The following is a 17725-nucleotide window of genomic DNA, read 5'->3' on the forward strand; positions in this document are numbered from 1 at the left end:
CCTCTGATTTGCATGCAAGTGAAAATAGAAAGGTCTGCATGGTCTGGCAGATCACATTTCTTAAAAAAATGTGAAGATGTGGTGGTAACAAAGAATTTTTGTTGATGAGGTAACTTTTGAGCCTAAGTGACAAAGACTTTCACACTGCTGGGTGTAGTATTAGAGGACTATCTGTATAATCACTTGTGTTAGCAATTTCTACGCATCACAAATGTTTTGTTTTGCCATTACACATGCCAACTCAGGGGCCACTGTAGTTTGTGGGAAGATTCCCACCATTTTTGGTTGGCTTTGGATTTAGACATTAGTCTCTAAGCTTAGAGAGTACCTAAGAAAGTGCAGCCACAATGCTGCTCTGGATTTGTAGATGCTTCTATAAATTACAGAAAATAATCAAAAATCCTGGCAGGCAGAAAGAAACTCAGGCTGTGGAAAAATAAGGGTGGGAATACACATCTCTTGCCTAGTAGCTCCTCTCTTAAAATAAGCAGAAGAAAGCCAATAATGAATTCAAACACCAGGAGCTTAAAGCAAAGTTCCTGTGGGTTTTGTATGTGTTTGCACATTTTGGGGTCAATTTTCTTTTCAGAGTCCTTCATATTTGTTTTGAGATTCTTTCTGACTTGGTTTATTCGTTCTTACCATACTGACTGGATTCAGAGCTGGATCCTGGGATTTCTATCTTTCATCACCAGTCCAGCCAAACCCCAAGCCGCCCACTGAATCTCAGTGAATTATATCTGCAAAGTCTCTGCCCACTTATGCCCTCACCCCAGGGCAGGCATCCTCCCCCTGCTGCCCCACTAAGATGTACAGCAGCTCATCTTTCTCCAGCTGGAAGGTGGCCGAGATGAAGACCCCGTGGGACCTCTCATTGTGGTTTTTGGCTCCCTTTCCTCCAGCTGCTCCATAGGCAGAAATTCTGGAACAAAAAGGTGTAATTAAAGAGACAAATCTTACACTTTTCATCTTCTAAAGCAGCTCCATCTGTGAGTTCTCCCCAGCCTGCACTCCCAATCAGGCATTGCTCCAGAGCAGGCTCTTACTGCAGTGTCTCATGGCCATTCTTTCTCTAGAGACATACACAGCAGAGGCTGCTCAAGAAGATCAATAAGCTACACCAGAGCACTAGAGACAGATTTCAGAGGCAAACAGAGTGAACTGGTATGGCCAAATCTAAAATATCAAAGCTCTGGGTCCAAAATGATAGCAGCACTTGCATTTGATTACACACCCGCAGTCACTCCTGTTCTAATCTCCTCCATGTCACTGCTCCACCCTCCCATGCTTCAACAGTAGGTCAAACACAGAAACTTAGAGCTGCTCTCCTATTTCTTTCTTATTTTTCTATCCCTTCACCTACTCAGCAAAGGTAGTCCTACACTTACATTTGCTGAAATTCCAGAACCAGAAAGTAGTTTAATGGTTGCCTCATCAACACACTGTGATACACACCTGTATCGATTTGTGGCTGGCACTCTCCAGACTTGCACTCCTCGGAGCCTTCCCTCCTTCACCACAATCACCGACACATTGCTGCCCCTGTACGCATTGTCACACTGAGCTTGAGTTGGCCCATGGGGACCACTGGCACCACATGTTGAGAACCACCAAAGAACAACGGATGTGTCCCCTGTGTTCAGAACAGACAGAGTCAGTCAGGTAGCTTCTGCTTTTACTTCAAGCTTCTTTACTTATGGGCTCCACTTCTCTTTAAAAACCTCCTGCTCTTTACAGACCGGTGAGCTAGACCTCAGGAAACCGCTGCCCCACGGCCAAGCAGACCTGACACGATCTCCACAACTTTAGCAAAGATTATATTTCATTGCTCTGTCGCTATAGCTGTGCTGACCACTCAGGCAGATCACACACGGAGACAAAAAGGAAGCTACCTCCTATAGGCAAGAGACAGGCTTTCAGTTCTGAATCGTTTACCTGGGAGGGAGGGCTCTTCCAGGGGATTCAGAAGATGCTCATCAGGGCTACTGATCTCCCGTGGATACTGACGCTTTCCACTAAAATGAGTTGGCTGTCTTCCTGTAATAGTTTGTAGAATGGATAGGAAGATGATAGAAAAAAGAGAGGCAAAACTTAAAAGTTTGCATGAATCAATGCAGCACGACCATTTGTTTAAGGTATGTTTATAATACCTTGGACAGAAAAAATATTTTAAACAATCAGCATTTTTTTTAACTGATTTTCTTGTGCCTGTATCTTGGCTTTGCTACCTCTGTCTGTGCTAAAATCAGAGGGCCTTCACATGAACAAACATCCTGTGTTATCCCATGGAGGCTCACCTGTAAGATAAGCTTATGGCAGCAAACTGCACTGGCTATAGTTACAAGAATCTTCGAGAAAAGCACAGAATGGGAAAACAGATAGCAGTACTGCTGCTCTGCTGGTCAAAGGCATAAAGGACCGTGATAGCAAAAAATGTTATCTGTGGTTCTTAACGGTGTCATGGTAGGTAAACCAGCTTCGGATCACTCCTCTCACCAATGACCTTCATACCCCTCCACCCCCAACCTTGTTTAAGGAATAATTTGCTAAATAAAATGATGTCAACTGACAGTAGAGAAACAGTAGTATACTCTTGGCAATATCTGTAAATTTTTGGACAAGTCTTTCTGAAAAACACAGAGCAAAAGGCCACATTTATGCCTTTAAAAGCCTATTACAAAATAGGCTTTTAAAAATCAGCCCTTTCTCAGGGAGGAGGGTCTTCAAAGCAGAGTCTGAGCCAAAGCATCCAAATGCACTGAGATCACCATGTGTAACCAAAACTGCCTTAGAACAGGAAGAAGTAATAACTCTTGATTTATAATCTGCAAGCATCCTGTTTCCATAGTTAAAATACCCATCTGTATGCAGATCTTTGTAAGAAAATCTCTGTAAGAAAAAGGAGACACTTTATGAGCCCTCAGTTAATTTAATACTGAACGTTTTTCATTAGTTGAAAAACATTACAAATATTTCCATTTGTTCCAGTTGTGAGAATCTAACAGCTGTTTGATGCACTATTCAAAAGAGACTCATTCAATTCCAGCTGGACAATTATCTCTGCTGCAAAGCCACTGCTCTAAATAGTGATAATTAACACACTTGTTAGCTGTGTCAGAAAGGCCAAATAACTAATTGAAGCATGGAGACCTTGCTGTGCTTTTACTCCTGAGAATATTCCCTCCAGGTCTGTGTGAAAGCTCATTGATGGATGGAAGTAAAAGAAAGCTTTGTACTGACACACTCTGTTCATAGCAAGATAGAGAACTTCAATGGATGGAGTTGTCAAGCAAGTGAAAAATGAAATTAACCCAAAACAAATGATCTGGATCAAAGGCAAGAAGGAAAACCAAATGAAAAAGGCAACACATAGCCAGAAAAGATGCTTAGTCTCCCTAGGTCTGCAGTGAATTATGAATCCCAAAGGTCAAAACAGTTTCAGATAGTTAGAGATGAACAAGAAGTCTGGTTATGTTTGCCAGATTGATGGAATGTAAATCAATCCCTGAAATACAGACTTGGTCTGTGTGTCTGCATGTATTTTTATTTATTTTGTTTGCAGCATCCCAACTGGCTATCCTAAGGCAATGCTTTGTTTCCAAACAAACAATCTCTCCTCCTTCTCCAAACAGTCTCGAACCTTCACACACTAGAAGAAAGCTTCTGTCTCCTGTTTTCAGCATGAGAGCTGCATGACAGCCTAAACATCAGCCTGTCCACATGAGCCATTAATTCTTAGGAAGCTGATCCTTTATATGCCACCAGAAATGAATTTGGAAGGTGGTAATTTTTACAAATACGGTGTAACCCTGGCAGCCAGAGGCTGCTACTCTAGTCTTTTTAAGCTTCTACTTGCTCTTCTGATAGCCAAAATATTGACTGCAAGGACAGAAGGGAACAAGAATTATTCATGTTTAGGTATACTTATATCAGAAAAACATGAACAGCAACTGTGTCACTCCAGGACTTAGCTCATGCTGTTGATTTTCACACTGAAGATGGACAGTAGAAATCATAAAATGAAAGGTAACCTTCTGCAGAGACAGAGCTACAGTAAATAGCTCCTATTTCCATTTCTGGGACTGTAATGAAGAAGGATTTAGTAATTTTGGGGCAGGATTAATCAGAATAAAGTTCCTTGCAGCATCTTCAAAGTGTGCACGGTCTCCTCAAAGATCTTACCTCACTCATGCAGGTGAAGCACTTCTGGAAGCCTCTCCAGCTTGTCCTGGAGTGGGACACAGAATGAGGAAGCTGCACCAACGTCCCCATTTCCCAGCCCTTCGACTGATTCAATTGCATTTCTTGTCAGTCCTTACTAACTCAACCAAATGGGGCTGTGCTGAACAGCTTGAACCTCCCCACACCATTGGCCTAAAACAACAAGACTGGCAGGCCAGGCTCCCCATAGCCTGGGGATTCCAAAGTAAAAAACAAGAGTTATCACATACAAAAGCTCTCTTCAGACGGTCTTGTCATTTAAAAACCAGTCTTTTTAGAGAGCATAAATGATGTAGAGATCAAAAAGTAACCCCTTGGCCAGGACAGTGGAGCGCACTGATGGACCACTGACCTGTGCTCTTAATTGGAACAATACCATCCTCAGAGCAGTAAAAGCTAATGGTAAAAGCAGTGGCCATGAAAGCATTGAGGAAGACAACAGTCATGCCAGCCCACATTTTCATATTTAGACACTCGAAACTCAGATCTCTTTCTACAAAAGCACTATTTAGTTAAGAGGATAAAATACTTGGATCTTTATGGCTGTCCCTTAAAAGTTCTCACAACGAATCAGATCCATGCCATCTGATCTGTGACACTGTCTTAACACAAGGTGATTTTATTAACCAGAAGATTGTTTCACTTAGCCTTTCTCACAGGGAAAGCATCTGTCCCTGCCCAGGGGCTGCCATCCAAAGAATGGGCTGTTTGTTTTTCATCTCTACTGATGTCTCTTGAGCTGCCCTCACTACACTTCCCCCCAGCCTTCCCCCCCCCCACCCCCACCTTCCAAATATTACTAATTCTTTCTTCTCCGTGTTGAGGAATATAGAAAACTTCACCTAGTTTCCCAGCTTGCATACATACAAGCAGTGCTTTCAAGGTCTGCATTAGATTTTGAAGAAAATCAAAATATGGGATTGAAATAGATGGAGAGATTAATATTTACATCATCGCAAACAGCAAATTTTTCCTTCCTGCTGTATGTCCTTCCTGTTGCCCTCATGCAAATAATTCACTGTTTAGATCTTAATTGGCTCTCTCTCTGACATCTGAAACCTCTCCTTGCTTGGGAGAAATAATTTCATTACTGAAAACACAGCAGAGCTGCTGGGCTTCTCTGCAACCTAACTGAATTAAAATCATGAGAAGATAAATGCAAGGGAGTTACTTTCAGAGGCGAGAAAACGTCAATTTGATGAGAGGATTCAAGGAACAATGGCAAGTGCAGGGCTTCCAAGAATCATTTCCTTCATGATATCTGTCTTCTGCATGAGTCATGCAACTCTGGGTCACACTTCCAGATGTGGTAAGTGGCTGCTTCTCCTGGACATCAGTGAGATTTATAGTAATTGAAAGTGAGGAGAAACCTGGGTGGAGTCTAATAGACAAGCCCTGAAAACATTCTTGCAGAGTCTTTTATGCCCCACTTATTTACCAAAGAATATAACTATACACTAGAACCAACAAAATGCCCACGGGTACTCTAGTGTCTGTATTTGCTCTCAGGAGAGCAGTAAAGTCCAAAAGTTGGGTGCACAGCAGTTGACACAACAAGCACCTGGAATCACTCCCTTCAGTTTCTTTAAGAACTTTTCTCACATTTCAAAACAAAATGTCTGCATGCATAACCCAATGTATTGGGAGCCGGGGGTGTTAAAGAACGGAGTGAATAAATGGCTGTGCTCTAAAGGCACACCTCTTCCTCTTAATTTTAAATGAATATATGCATGCTCAACATTTCATTGAATGGTGTCCTCAGTGCCCATGGAACTAAGGGGCAAAGAATGTGAGACCAAATTGGACAAAGGTAGGAGAACAAAAGGGCTCTAAATGGTGGAAAACTTTTAACACAGACCTTCTCACATTAGGCTACAGTCTCTGCAGGGACCTGCTACTACACTCAGTGCTGACATATCGGAAGTGGGGACTTTTGAAGGTAGCAGAGAACATGTCATTTGCAACAGAAGTCACAACTGAAGTGCTGCATGTTCTCTTCTTGTTTAAGCAACAGAGAATATCAGTCTTTTCCGCAGAGACTAAAAGATGGTAGTTTGTAATGTTCCCAAGTATGCATCCTTTTTCCACTTGAAGAAATTCAACTCTTTTGCTAGCATGTTTTGGACATCAGCTCTGGCTTCATCTTCAGTGGAGCACATTGTCATCAGTAGCATTAACAGTAATGAAGCCAAGAGAAGTATGTATGTACCTGCCAGTGACATCTGATGCTTCTCCTACAAGGCAAAACAAACTAAACTTTACTGCCAGAGAGACATTTTATTCTTCTGTTTTCCTCCTTTCCTCCCCTAAAATATAGTTGTTTTCCCCTTTGTTTTCAGCAAGTTCCCTTCAGCTATCAATTGCCAGGGTGCACAGGTCAGAGAGGACTGCTAAAGAGCAGTGTGATGTAATCCTTCCACTTAAAGCACAGGAATAAGTCAAGAGTTTCTTGCCAAGACACACAGGCAGCTTTCAACTATGTGATACAGATTAGGGAAAACAAAGAGCACTAATAAACTGACACACGTAAAATTTCCTCTACTTACAATCTTCAGCAGATCTAAGATAATTGGCATTGTGATATAAAAGCTAACATAAATGATTCATGTGCACTCTTGGTGCAGGGGAGAAACACAGCAAGTGTATTCCAGATCAGCTGGATGCTTATTACACTATCCAAATTCTTTATGGGATTCTGTAACATGCATGGCTCACCATCAGCAAAGCAGTTCATTCCAAATGTAATATTGTCGATAGCAATGTCAGCTTGGGAATTCCAACCCCAGGTTGCCAGGAGTTGCAGTTGAAACCTTTGCAAAAAGACAGAAGATTTAAAGACAAAGAGGCAGACGGAAAAAAACAGCAACAACCACAAGAGCCCAAAAATACAGTGTTCTCTTACAAACCAATAGTGATAATCATAATTTAGAATCTTTCCATTAGACAAGCTGCTGAACAGCCATAAGAGCTTGCTAGAAATCCTATTCATACACCCACAGTTAGTAGGACCAACCAATGCTCATATAATGTCACATTTAATGTGGAACAAACATGAGAACCCTACTCCCCCTGCTATCTGCACACACACAGGAAAACAAGATGCTCTCCCTCACAAATATTTATACATATACAACCATCCTTATCAATCACCACTGATGGTAATGGGATTGGGCCCGTGCAAAAGAAAAGGGAAAATTAATCTGTTTTTCTATCCCCAAAGAGACAGCCAAAATAAAAATTAAACAGAGCAATATCCAGAAAGACAGCAGTCTTAAACCTGAGTGTTGGCCAGTGTAACCAGAAAAATAACAAGGTGACATAAATTTATTTCAGCTGATAATTCAGGCCATTTTAAATTTTAGCCACAAATCATCAAAGTGTTTGCATTCTGGGCTACCTCACTTTTCCCACTATGACCAGATGTTAACTACTTATCTAGAAGCCTGTCATGCCCCATGAGCATTGCCACATTCTGAATTCAGAAGAAGGAAGGAAAATGAACAGAAGGACCTTCTTCTAATAGATAGGAGTAAATTGTTTTTCATTAAACTTCAGAAATAAACAGATGCCTGATGTCCAGCCTATTTACAGCTTATTAAAGACACATGGAGAAGACCTCTACTGCTGTCACTGACAACGCTTCATCATGATTTATGATGAAGTACTGACCTGCCTATCAGTACTTTCTTGTCCCAGATTACTGGCAGTAAAGTACAACGTGCATATTCCGTCCACCAACCAAATGTTGATACATATCACAGAATCGCAGAGTGGCTGAGATTGGAAGGCACCTGTGTGTATGGGCCAACCCCTGCTCAAGCAGAGACACTCTGAGCAGGATGCCCAGAGGTTTCTGGGTATCACTAAGGAGGAGACCCACAGCCTCTGTGGGCAGACTGTGCCAGTGCTCTGGCACCTGCATAAACCACAAACTGGCATCCACAGTTAATATAATGTTGTAAAGTTGAATCTTGAAGATTCTGATTCTCAAGAATAGTCCCTTGTGCATCAAATAAAAGCTTTCATACATACAGGATCTGAACCTTCTGGGATAAGTGTTGGCACAGCAAATTCAAATAATGTGTTCCTTGGATGATCACTCTCTTAGCAATGCGGTTAGCAGAGGAGTTTACCCAATGGGAATCACCTTCCTACAGAAGCCTCTCTTTTCAGCAGTACCTCTGCATTTTCAGACCTTGCACATCAGTCCAATGCAGCAACTAGCCAGAGCATTTGATGGACGATAAAACTCACAGTAACCTGAGCCCAGGATTAGAGACTTCTAGGATCCACGGCCAAAGATACAGCATCACAGTTTAATCCTTTCTGAAGACACGTCAGCATACCCTTTGTTCGGTCAAGATACTGCATCTGGTCCATAGTCAGAACAGAAGGACCATGACATTGTGCTGTAAGATCAATTTCTGTTCTAGCTGAGTATAAGTGGGTACCTGGGGAATGACTCTCATCCCCAAGTGCATAAGAAGAGATATCTCACAAGTGCTGGGCTCTGCATGCCTCCCATTCCTTCTAACTTCAGAAAAAGAAGAATTTGCCTTTTGAACTCTGTGCTTGCTAGCCAGAGGGGTTTCCAGTGTCCCTGCTCATTGAATTCATTTTATTGACTCTAACATATAGCCTTCTCAATTTCTCTTCTGTCTGGTCTCCTGTCTGCCTGCTTCTCTTCTGATAGCAACATTTTTTCCTTGTGTATGTGAACCAAGTGAGAGAACCTGCCAGCTGACCACCAGGAACAGATTTCCAAGTGCCCAGCTGGGATGCTGATCAACAAATTGTGTGTTTTTCTCTCCTAAAAAGTGAGTTTGTTTGGACAAGATAGTGCTAAAAAGCACATATTTCCCCCTCTTTTGTACCCATTTTTTCCTTTACTGAATCTGGACAAACAGGAGAAAAATTAGCTAAACTGATTTCCAGAGGTAGGACATAAACATATGGGGTTTGGGCCTGTGATTTACAGAAAGAAACAAGTAGGCAATGGAGTAGAAAAATTGAGAATAAACTTTGATGATAGGTCTGGGGTCATCTAAATAAAATAGCACGAGAATTGACCAGGAGAGTAGGAAGCAGGAGGGCAGGGACAGACTGTAATAGAATCATAGAATCGTTTGAGTTGGAAGGGACTTTCCCTCATTCAGTTTGAAACATGCACACACCACGAGCTACCTTTTTGTTCTGTCTGGGTGTTCAACTATCTCAAGTTTAACAGTACTGGAATTTTTTTTTTTTTTTTTTTTTTTTTTTTAAGTCCTCAGAAAGTGCTGGCTAGTGCTCCCTAAAGCCATTTGGTGTCCTTTCCATCCTGCCACATCCATTTCCCTTCAGATCAATTTCCCTTCAGAACTGAGGTCTGACACAAAAATTGGAGGCTTTGCAGACAAAAAAAAATAGGGAACCATTTATTAGAGGAAGCAGAAGCTCTTTAACAACTTCAAAAAGCCCAAAAGACTCTGCTCCGGCTAGGTCCAAATGAAAATGCCTGAGGGAAAGAGCTATTCTGGACAAATTCACTGGTCATATTTTAAATACACAGAACTAAATACATGCTTATCCACAGGGCTCCAGACTGTCAGGCAAGGACATATACTACACTGCCAGTTTGCAGACCTATGGTATTCTGAAGGAGCATACACTGAAGCTGTGACCAAAGGTAATCACAAAATTAAAGCAGGAAAAAGGGTGGGATAACATTCTCCTTCCCCACTTCCTGTTTTGCTGCTGATTGGATCTGAATTGCTACCACTTCAGACCCAAATCCCTTAACTTTTTACAAAAAGATGCTGAGAACATTTCCAGTTAAAAGCAATCCCCTCAAACCCTCTAATCCATGAAGTTTTAAGACAGTGCTTAATGCCAATAGTAGGTAGATCTTTTTACATTTATAATATCACATAGAGTTTGAGATTGATTTTTTTTTTTTTTTTTTTTTTGGTCTTAAGTGTGATATGAGACAGACCTGCTTGAGGAAAATGCAAGAAACAGATTGGAGCAATTTAAAAATGATTTGTATTGTGCAGAATAACTTGCTGTCAACACCATTTCATAGCTTGAAATTGACTGACACAGAATGGAGGAGGAAGACAGAAGACTTCCTCAGCAAGCAGAATTGCTGTACTCCTCTAATTTTGTCAGTAGTAATAGGTTTGGAAAAAGGCAAAAATGAAAGTGATACTTCTCAATGAAGGCCCTAATAATTTACAAAATCTGTAGGGATATCTCTGGGTGCTGCTCATGGTGTTCTTACCTGTTCTGAAGCACTGGCATTGGTAAAGTGATGAGAAACCAATGATCGCTCCAGCTCCCTGCTCTTTCCCACATTGGCAAGGTAACTGGAACTCCATTTTTTTCTTCCCTGACAGAGAAGGAGATGGTACCATTGTAGCTGCCAAAAACATGCACTGAGAATTGGATCTGTAACAGAGCAAAAGGAAAAAAAGAATGGTATCCTCTGATAAATAGGAGATAGTACTTACTACTCCCCCCTTCAGAATATGAGACTGTGGCTCAAGCTTTAATCACACATACCACTAACACCCCCAGTGCTTTTGTGTGATTCCATCGTTGTTCCTAGCACAGAATTTTCTTGTTGGAGACCTCAACTGACACTTGTGTTCTCAGACTCTAACAACTATATCAGTGGCCTCAGATATTATTTGGGTGATTGTTATCTTCTTCAGGAGCAATAAGTAACAAAGCAGAGGAACACAAGCTTAAAGTCAAGAAAAGCTTTATCATTAAATGTTTCTACTAGGGTTGGAATACTGCAGAAAAGCAATCCTAAATACATTCTTTCTCAGTGTTCTCACCAGCCAAAAGACTCCTGTCAAAAGATTTGAAAGAGTTCAAATCTTCTAAGGTTTCCCATTGTAATCATTCATATTAATGTGTTGCACTGGTGTGGCTCAATCCACACCTAGGCATTATATAGCACAAAACTATTGCAAGGAGAGGACTACCTTGCCACAAATACCCAGGAAATGAGCAAAGAGGCCATCTCCACAGACAGGAAACTCCAGTCTATATACTTGCCCCAAGTCATAGACACCACCTGAACCATAGCACTGATGTGGCAGGTAAGCAATCTCATCAGCAGACCGAAGAATATTTTGAAGCAGGACTCCTTCCTCTCTCTGTGGGGCACCACTGACAATTTGTCACAGATCAAGAGAAAACTGCCATTTCCAGTGATGCCTGGAGCACTCAGCTGCTCTTTGTATTAATGAGAGCTCAATCAGGAGATGGAGTACACACACACGTACACAACAACAGAAGTTCCTTGCTCTTTAAATGGGTATTCAAATCTGTGTCAGTGAAGGAGAGACTGGGTCTGGATTTCCTGTATGATGCCCATGACCAACACTTACTGCTCCCAGTTTTGTGAACCTAGCTCCAGGCACATTTTATTTTGTTGGAACTATTCAGCAAACTTAACCTGAATTTATAAATATAAATGGTGAAGATATATTTTTGGCACCTGCACTGTATTTCTTTTGCCAGCTCTAATTAGGAGGCATCAAAGCTTTCTGTTTTCCCCTGGCAGAGCTGGACTCCAGCTCAAGCTTGCAACTTAATTTTCCTAAGTGATAGGAGTGCAATATTATTTAAATATTTTTGGTTTCAGCATCTTGAAGCTCCCCTTACATTTTGCAGGGATCTAGGCTGAAGGCAGGATATGTGATTTTATCCACACCAGGTTGGCTTCATCTGTTGAAGTTTCTGAAGAACACGAACAGTTTATTATCTTCATCTATTCCTGGAAGGTCTAATGCCCCACAGATTTCATGCTCCTAATCCATCCCAAAATCATGCAGAATTTAGGAAGAAAGTCTCAGCAGCACGCATACTGAATGGCTGAACAGGCTCAGACGGCCAACTCTCTCTCCTACATCTAAGGCCACCCAGTACAATTCAGGCATGGGAACACTTCAGGGGAATGGTCTATACACCCAAGCTAGGGAGTTTTTCTGTATTTAAGAGCTAATTCAGCACTGCTGCTCTTATTTACTGGGAATGCCCCTCCTCTCTTCTTTCTGGCGTTGAACAAGCAGCTAGTTAGGCAGTATACTCCTAGTACAGTAAAGTGCTTTGTTGTGTATCATACACTGCACAGAGGCACATTGCAAAAACAGTGTACAGCCTGAGAATTAGCTCCAAAAGGTGCTTAGGCAGAAGGAGATACCTGGTGATCTTCAGTAGCAATACCAGCTGGCAAGCTGGTACTGAAAGCCTTGGCGATGCCATTTGTCTGATTGCTATCTGCTCGCAGATAGAGGAAGTGTCCTGTGGACAGAAAAGTTAATTAGAAAAAAATATATATTTTTTAATACTTTCAAAATACTTTAACATCATTGTTCTGAAGCACAGTGTAAGTAGGAGGACATGATAGAAACAAGGCTTAAGAGTCCATTTATTAGCAAACTACAGTGAATACACTAGTAGATTTCAGCAGCACAAAAGTCAATATCCCAAACCCTTCTCTGCAACACAAGTAGAGTGTCCGAACCTCAGAGCCACTCAAGTACATTTCCATACAGTGGTTCACAGCAGTCTACTCTGAGTTCTTTGATCAGCCCTAATACTTACACCATGAGCATCAACAACTTGCTAAGACAAATATGGTGCCAGTAGAGCTTATTTATAGTCTTTGTTCCTAGTAAGAGTTTGTATGAGCTCTCAAGAGACAAACAGGACTCTCACATGAGCACTCTCTACTTTGATAGGGAACTGAATCAAAACTCAGCTTCTGACTTCAAGTATGAACATGTCAGAATTTGGCTTCCCTGCTTATTTAAAAAGCAGACAGTTCTGGGAATTATCAGACCTTCTTTTCTTTTTGTTTCCCCCCCCCCGTGGTATTCTACAGAACAAAATGTTTATTATCACTTCATCTTGGGACAGACTTAGATGTGATTCTCTTTATAACCCACCAGCAGAGTCTGACAAGAGTCTCCAAAAAATTTGTGTTTTACAAGATGCTTAGTTTTGTAAGGCAATTTTTACTTTGTGATGCTGCAGCTGAAGTATTCTGCAATTGCCTATCTCATAAGAGCAAGGAGGGAAGAGGTATATACAGAGGGGAAAGAATTCATCATATAATTCTTTTCAAAGGTGAAGACATTCTAGACTCCTAAAGTTCTATGTTAAATTTTCCATAAAAGATTTCATATCAAGTTTTGTTTTGTGATCAGAAGTTAGTTTTAAACTTTAAAATTATTTAAATAAATACATTTAAAGTTATTCTAGACAATACTGATGATAAATTTGTTTTGGAAAGAAGAATGCCAAACATTTTAAACTAATTAAAAAAACCCCACACCCCTAAGTTCAAGACTCATTCACATGCATGCTGGCACACTTGTACAGGCACACATAAAACATGCACTCACAGAAAGGCAGACTAAGAAAGAACTACGAAGACCCTACCTGCAGTGGCTTGCAAGGTAGACCCTACAAATGAACCATTGTGAATCATTTCATTAAAGCCACTGATAGACCAAGGAAATGCTGCAGTTTCATTCAGTGTCCAGCCACATGAACCCTCTTCAAAAGAGCAATGTGAACCTTCTGGGAGACTATCTACAATGGACCATAAGAAAATGCAGGAAAATAGAAGAAACCTGATTATGGAAGAAGGCAAACAGCAGAAAAAGTCAAAATTTACTATAGTTCTTGAAACTATCCCACTTATACTGTCTTTCAGTGTCAGAATATCAATAGGTCTCATTTGTTTATTTCCATAGTCATCAAAAAAAGTCAACATTTTTTTGCTACTGGAGCTGTTACACTGCAGTTCTGTCACTGAAAACAGCAACTCCCACAGTCAAGAGTGGTAAATCACTCCACATATTTGTAAAAGCCCTACTATATATTAAATTATAGACATCATGAGGCTTTCTGCGAAAGGCAGTCAACAGATTATTCTATGTCTTTGTCACTATAATTGACAAAAAAAAAAAAACAAAACACCCAAACAAATAATGTTTCTCAGTACTAAATGTACTTGTTCAGAGTCTTTCTTTGTCAGGATATGCAAGATGAGAACTTGCACATCTAGGAAGGACAGCTTTGTGATTGATCCTGTTGGTAGTTTCTCATCCACCAGCCAGAAATGTGTAAATAAGATTTTGCTTTCCTCTGAAGCAGCAGTGACTATGAAATACAGGTCACTGAATGTCTTATTGCAATATTAAAAATAATAATAAATCAATTTTATCCTATATGGAATGAATTTTCAAGAAAAATCTTGATAATAAAATAATAAAAACAGTCTAAATTATTATAGGAGGCTTAATAATGAATTAATCTAGAAATAGAATCAATTTAACCTGTATTTTATTCTAAACTGATTATTGTAACAGGATGAAGGTTCCCACGAAATGCCATGCCATACACTCACCACATCTTACTCCTTCTACTTCTTTGGTAGGGCAATCACTGATGAATTCACAGATTTGTAAGTGGCTAACACAGCCTCCGTGAAGGCAGGGGAAGGAAGAGCCTTTGTTATATATAGAAAGATCTGGGTTTTCTTTATCTAAAGAAAAAAAGAAAAAAAAAAAAAGCTCAGAAATGAATCAGCAGAATGTATATATATATATTCCTGCACGTGCATCAGCCTTCACACACATGACCTCAGAAATTGTCCTCTGGGTGATAAATGATACTTAGCTGTGCTCTTTGTCATGCAGGTTCCTATCCAGCATGAGATTCCCAAGATTGCCTCAGCTCTCACACAGACCAAATTCATTGCTCCTTACTCTTTCCTGCACACACTAGCTTCTGCTGTGTTTGTGCCATCTTCAGGCAATCAGATTTTTATTTTGTTTTTACTGAGGATCCTACATTTTTCTATATGGTGAGTTCACTGGAACAGGCTGCCCAGGGAGGCTGTGGAGTCTCCTTCTTTGGAGATGTTCAAGACCTGCCTGGATGCCTACTTGTGTGACCTGGTGTAGGGAACCTGCTTTAGCAGGGGGGTTGGACTCCATGATCTCTGGAGGTCCCTTCCAACCCCTACAATTCTGTGATTCTGTAATTCTGTGATTCTTCTGTCCTGCACATGTGATCATGCACCTGTCAGCCAGCAGAGGCATGCTGCACGACACTGCTGCTGGAGGCAGCAATGTGCACTTAGCTCTGGGCCTGATGGACACATTGTTATGGCCAATCGAGAATCAGGCTCAATTAATACTTGTGTTGCTGACATATTGTTATGCCATCTTTGTGGCATCCACCCCGTGATGAAAGGTGTTTCCTCAGCAGGCCGGCTCACTCATGCACCCCAACCTGCCTATCCAGCTACACTCCAGGAGTACTGAACTAGTCACATGAGTACTCACCAACAGGCTGCATACAATTTTTAAGTGTGATATTTTCTGAAATCATGACTCAGTGTACCAAGCCTGTCCTGTGGATATGTGCGTGCACAGATTTGTTGTGGATCTGCAGGTGTGTGAAAGTCTCTTCTGGACCTGTTCCCTGTTAGCAGAGCTCTGCACAGATGTTCCATTACAATTGTTACTGCTCTGGAAAAAATGCAGAGCTTAGAAAGAAAACCCCAGGAGGAGGATGAAAGAACATCTGAAACATCATTTCTTCAGGGTACTGTGTTGTGTTGGGCACATGCAACAGCTTGTTTAAGGGCACTTTGGAGATTTAGCACAATGCTTCAGGCTGTGTGCATCCCCTCAAAAATTCCAAGACTGTGAAAAGCATTGCATTACAAGTATATTATCTGTTAAATTAAAAGATTGACTGCAATAAAATTAAATCTCTAGTATGATTTAAAGCAATCTCATGATATATGATGAAACAGCTCTGTGAAGTATTCTTACATTTGAAACTTTCTAGCTCTTACATTTCTATTCAAAGCTAATTCTACAGTGTCTGCAAAACAGAAGCAATAGCATTATATTAATGGATGAAAACCAGGAAGTGAAGATGATTATGTCTCCAACTTACAGGCTGCCTGCACCAGCAGACTCATACACTTCCCAGAAGCCTGAATGACATTAGCAGGGTTCTGCATATGTACTGAGGATCACTTGCATGACCTTGGCAACAGGTCTGAAAATGGTAGGTAAAATCGATCATTTCTGAGCTGAGCACTCAGTACTTTGCATAAATTACATTCAAATTATTTTCATTTTGGACAGAAGTTTTGAGCCAGGCAGTGGTAAATAGACACCACAGGCTGCAGACCAGAGTTGCTTTTCTTCATAAATTTGCAAGATAGAGCCCCAGCACAGAAAAAGCTTAAGTGACACTGGGTAGCCTTTTGTTACTATTTGAGAAAGAAAAACAGTAAACGCTAAAATATCCTAGGCAGAGACTTCTTTCCATCCCTATTGCTGGATCCAGCATGAGCCCTGTTACTTTCTTATACATTTGTATGAGCGTCAGTGCAAAGCAAATTGGAGGCAGCCGGGGCTGCAGTGACCACACCCCAGTTGAGTTTGTGATCTCGAGGGATGTGGGCCTGGCAAAGAGTGGCATCAGGACCCTGAACTTTGGGAGAGGGAACTTTAAGCTGTTCAATGGACTGTTGGCCAAGATCCCCTGGGATGCTATCTTTAAAAACAAAGATGTTGAGGAGAGCTGGCTACTCTTCAAGGATGCCTTCCAGAGAGCACAAGAGCTCTCCATCTCTCTGAATAAGAAAGCGGGCAGAGGAGGTAGGAAGCTGGCGTGGCTCGGTAAGGACTTGCTGAGGACACTGAGGGCGAAGAAAGGTGCATACAAGCTCAGAAAACAAGGCTGTGTCACCTGGGGAGACTACAGGGATGCCGTCCGGACTTGCAGACATGGGATCAGGAAAGGCAAGGCGCAGGCAGAACTGAACTTGGCCAGGTACGTGAAAAACAATAGGAAGACTTTCTACAGGTACATTGGCCAGAAGAGACAGGCCACAGCAAGTGTGCTCCTTTGGTAAATGTAAAGGAGAACTGGCTTCCACGGATGAAGAGAAGGCTGAGGTACTGAATGAGTTCTCTGCCTCAGTCTTCACTTGGTAGCCAGGATTCCAGTACTTCTCATGTCCCTAAGGCCTGCATCCCTAAACTTCTAGGTGCGGACCAGGGTGGTAAAACTCCACCCACTGTGAGGACAGAGCAGGTCCGAGACCGCCTCATGAGACTGAATGTGTACAAGTCTATGGGGCCAGGTAGCGTGCATCCCAGGGTTCTGAAGGAGCTGGCTGAGGTGGCTGCTGAGCCGCTCTCCATCATATTTGAAAAGTCGTGGCTGTCAGGTGGGGTCCCGGATGACTGGAGGAAGGGTCACATCACTCCCATTTACAAGAAAGGGAGCAAGGAGGAGCCTGGGAACTGCAGGCCAGTGAGTCTCACCTCTGTACCTGGGAAGATCATGGAACAGATCATCCTGGATGACAAGCGGGAACACATGAGGAATGAGCGTGTGAGCCAAGACAGCCAGCATGGCTTCACGAGGGGAAGGTCATGGTTGACCAATCTGGTGACCTTCTGTG

The 17725-nt window shown here is 41.6% G+C and overlaps 1 protein-coding gene across 1 annotated transcript in view; it reads right to left on the bottom strand.

Annotated features, from left to right (window-relative positions):
• LTK (leukocyte receptor tyrosine kinase) overlaps nt 1–17725 on the bottom strand; it is a gene marked incomplete at both ends in the record, with an annotated part of 127531 nt that overhangs the window by 16787 nt on the left and 93019 nt on the right. Inside the window, 9 exons of the mRNA XM_079537441.1 lie at nt 453–477; nt 772–922; nt 1456–1633; nt 1936–2037; nt 6937–7031; nt 10484–10650; nt 12419–12519; nt 13663–13815; nt 14636–14773. Coding sequence (XP_079393567.1) covers nt 453–477; nt 772–922; nt 1456–1633; nt 1936–2037; nt 6937–7031; nt 10484–10650; nt 12419–12519; nt 13663–13815; nt 14636–14773 — 1110 coding nt within the window. The remainder of the gene's footprint in view (nt 1–452; nt 478–771; nt 923–1455; nt 1634–1935; nt 2038–6936; nt 7032–10483; nt 10651–12418; nt 12520–13662; nt 13816–14635; nt 14774–17725) is intronic.

The sequence above is a fragment of the Tetrao urogallus genome (assembly GCF_951394365.1).
Source record: "Tetrao urogallus genome assembly, chromosome: 6".
NCBI lineage: Eukaryota > Metazoa > Chordata > Aves > Galliformes > Phasianidae > Tetrao > Tetrao urogallus.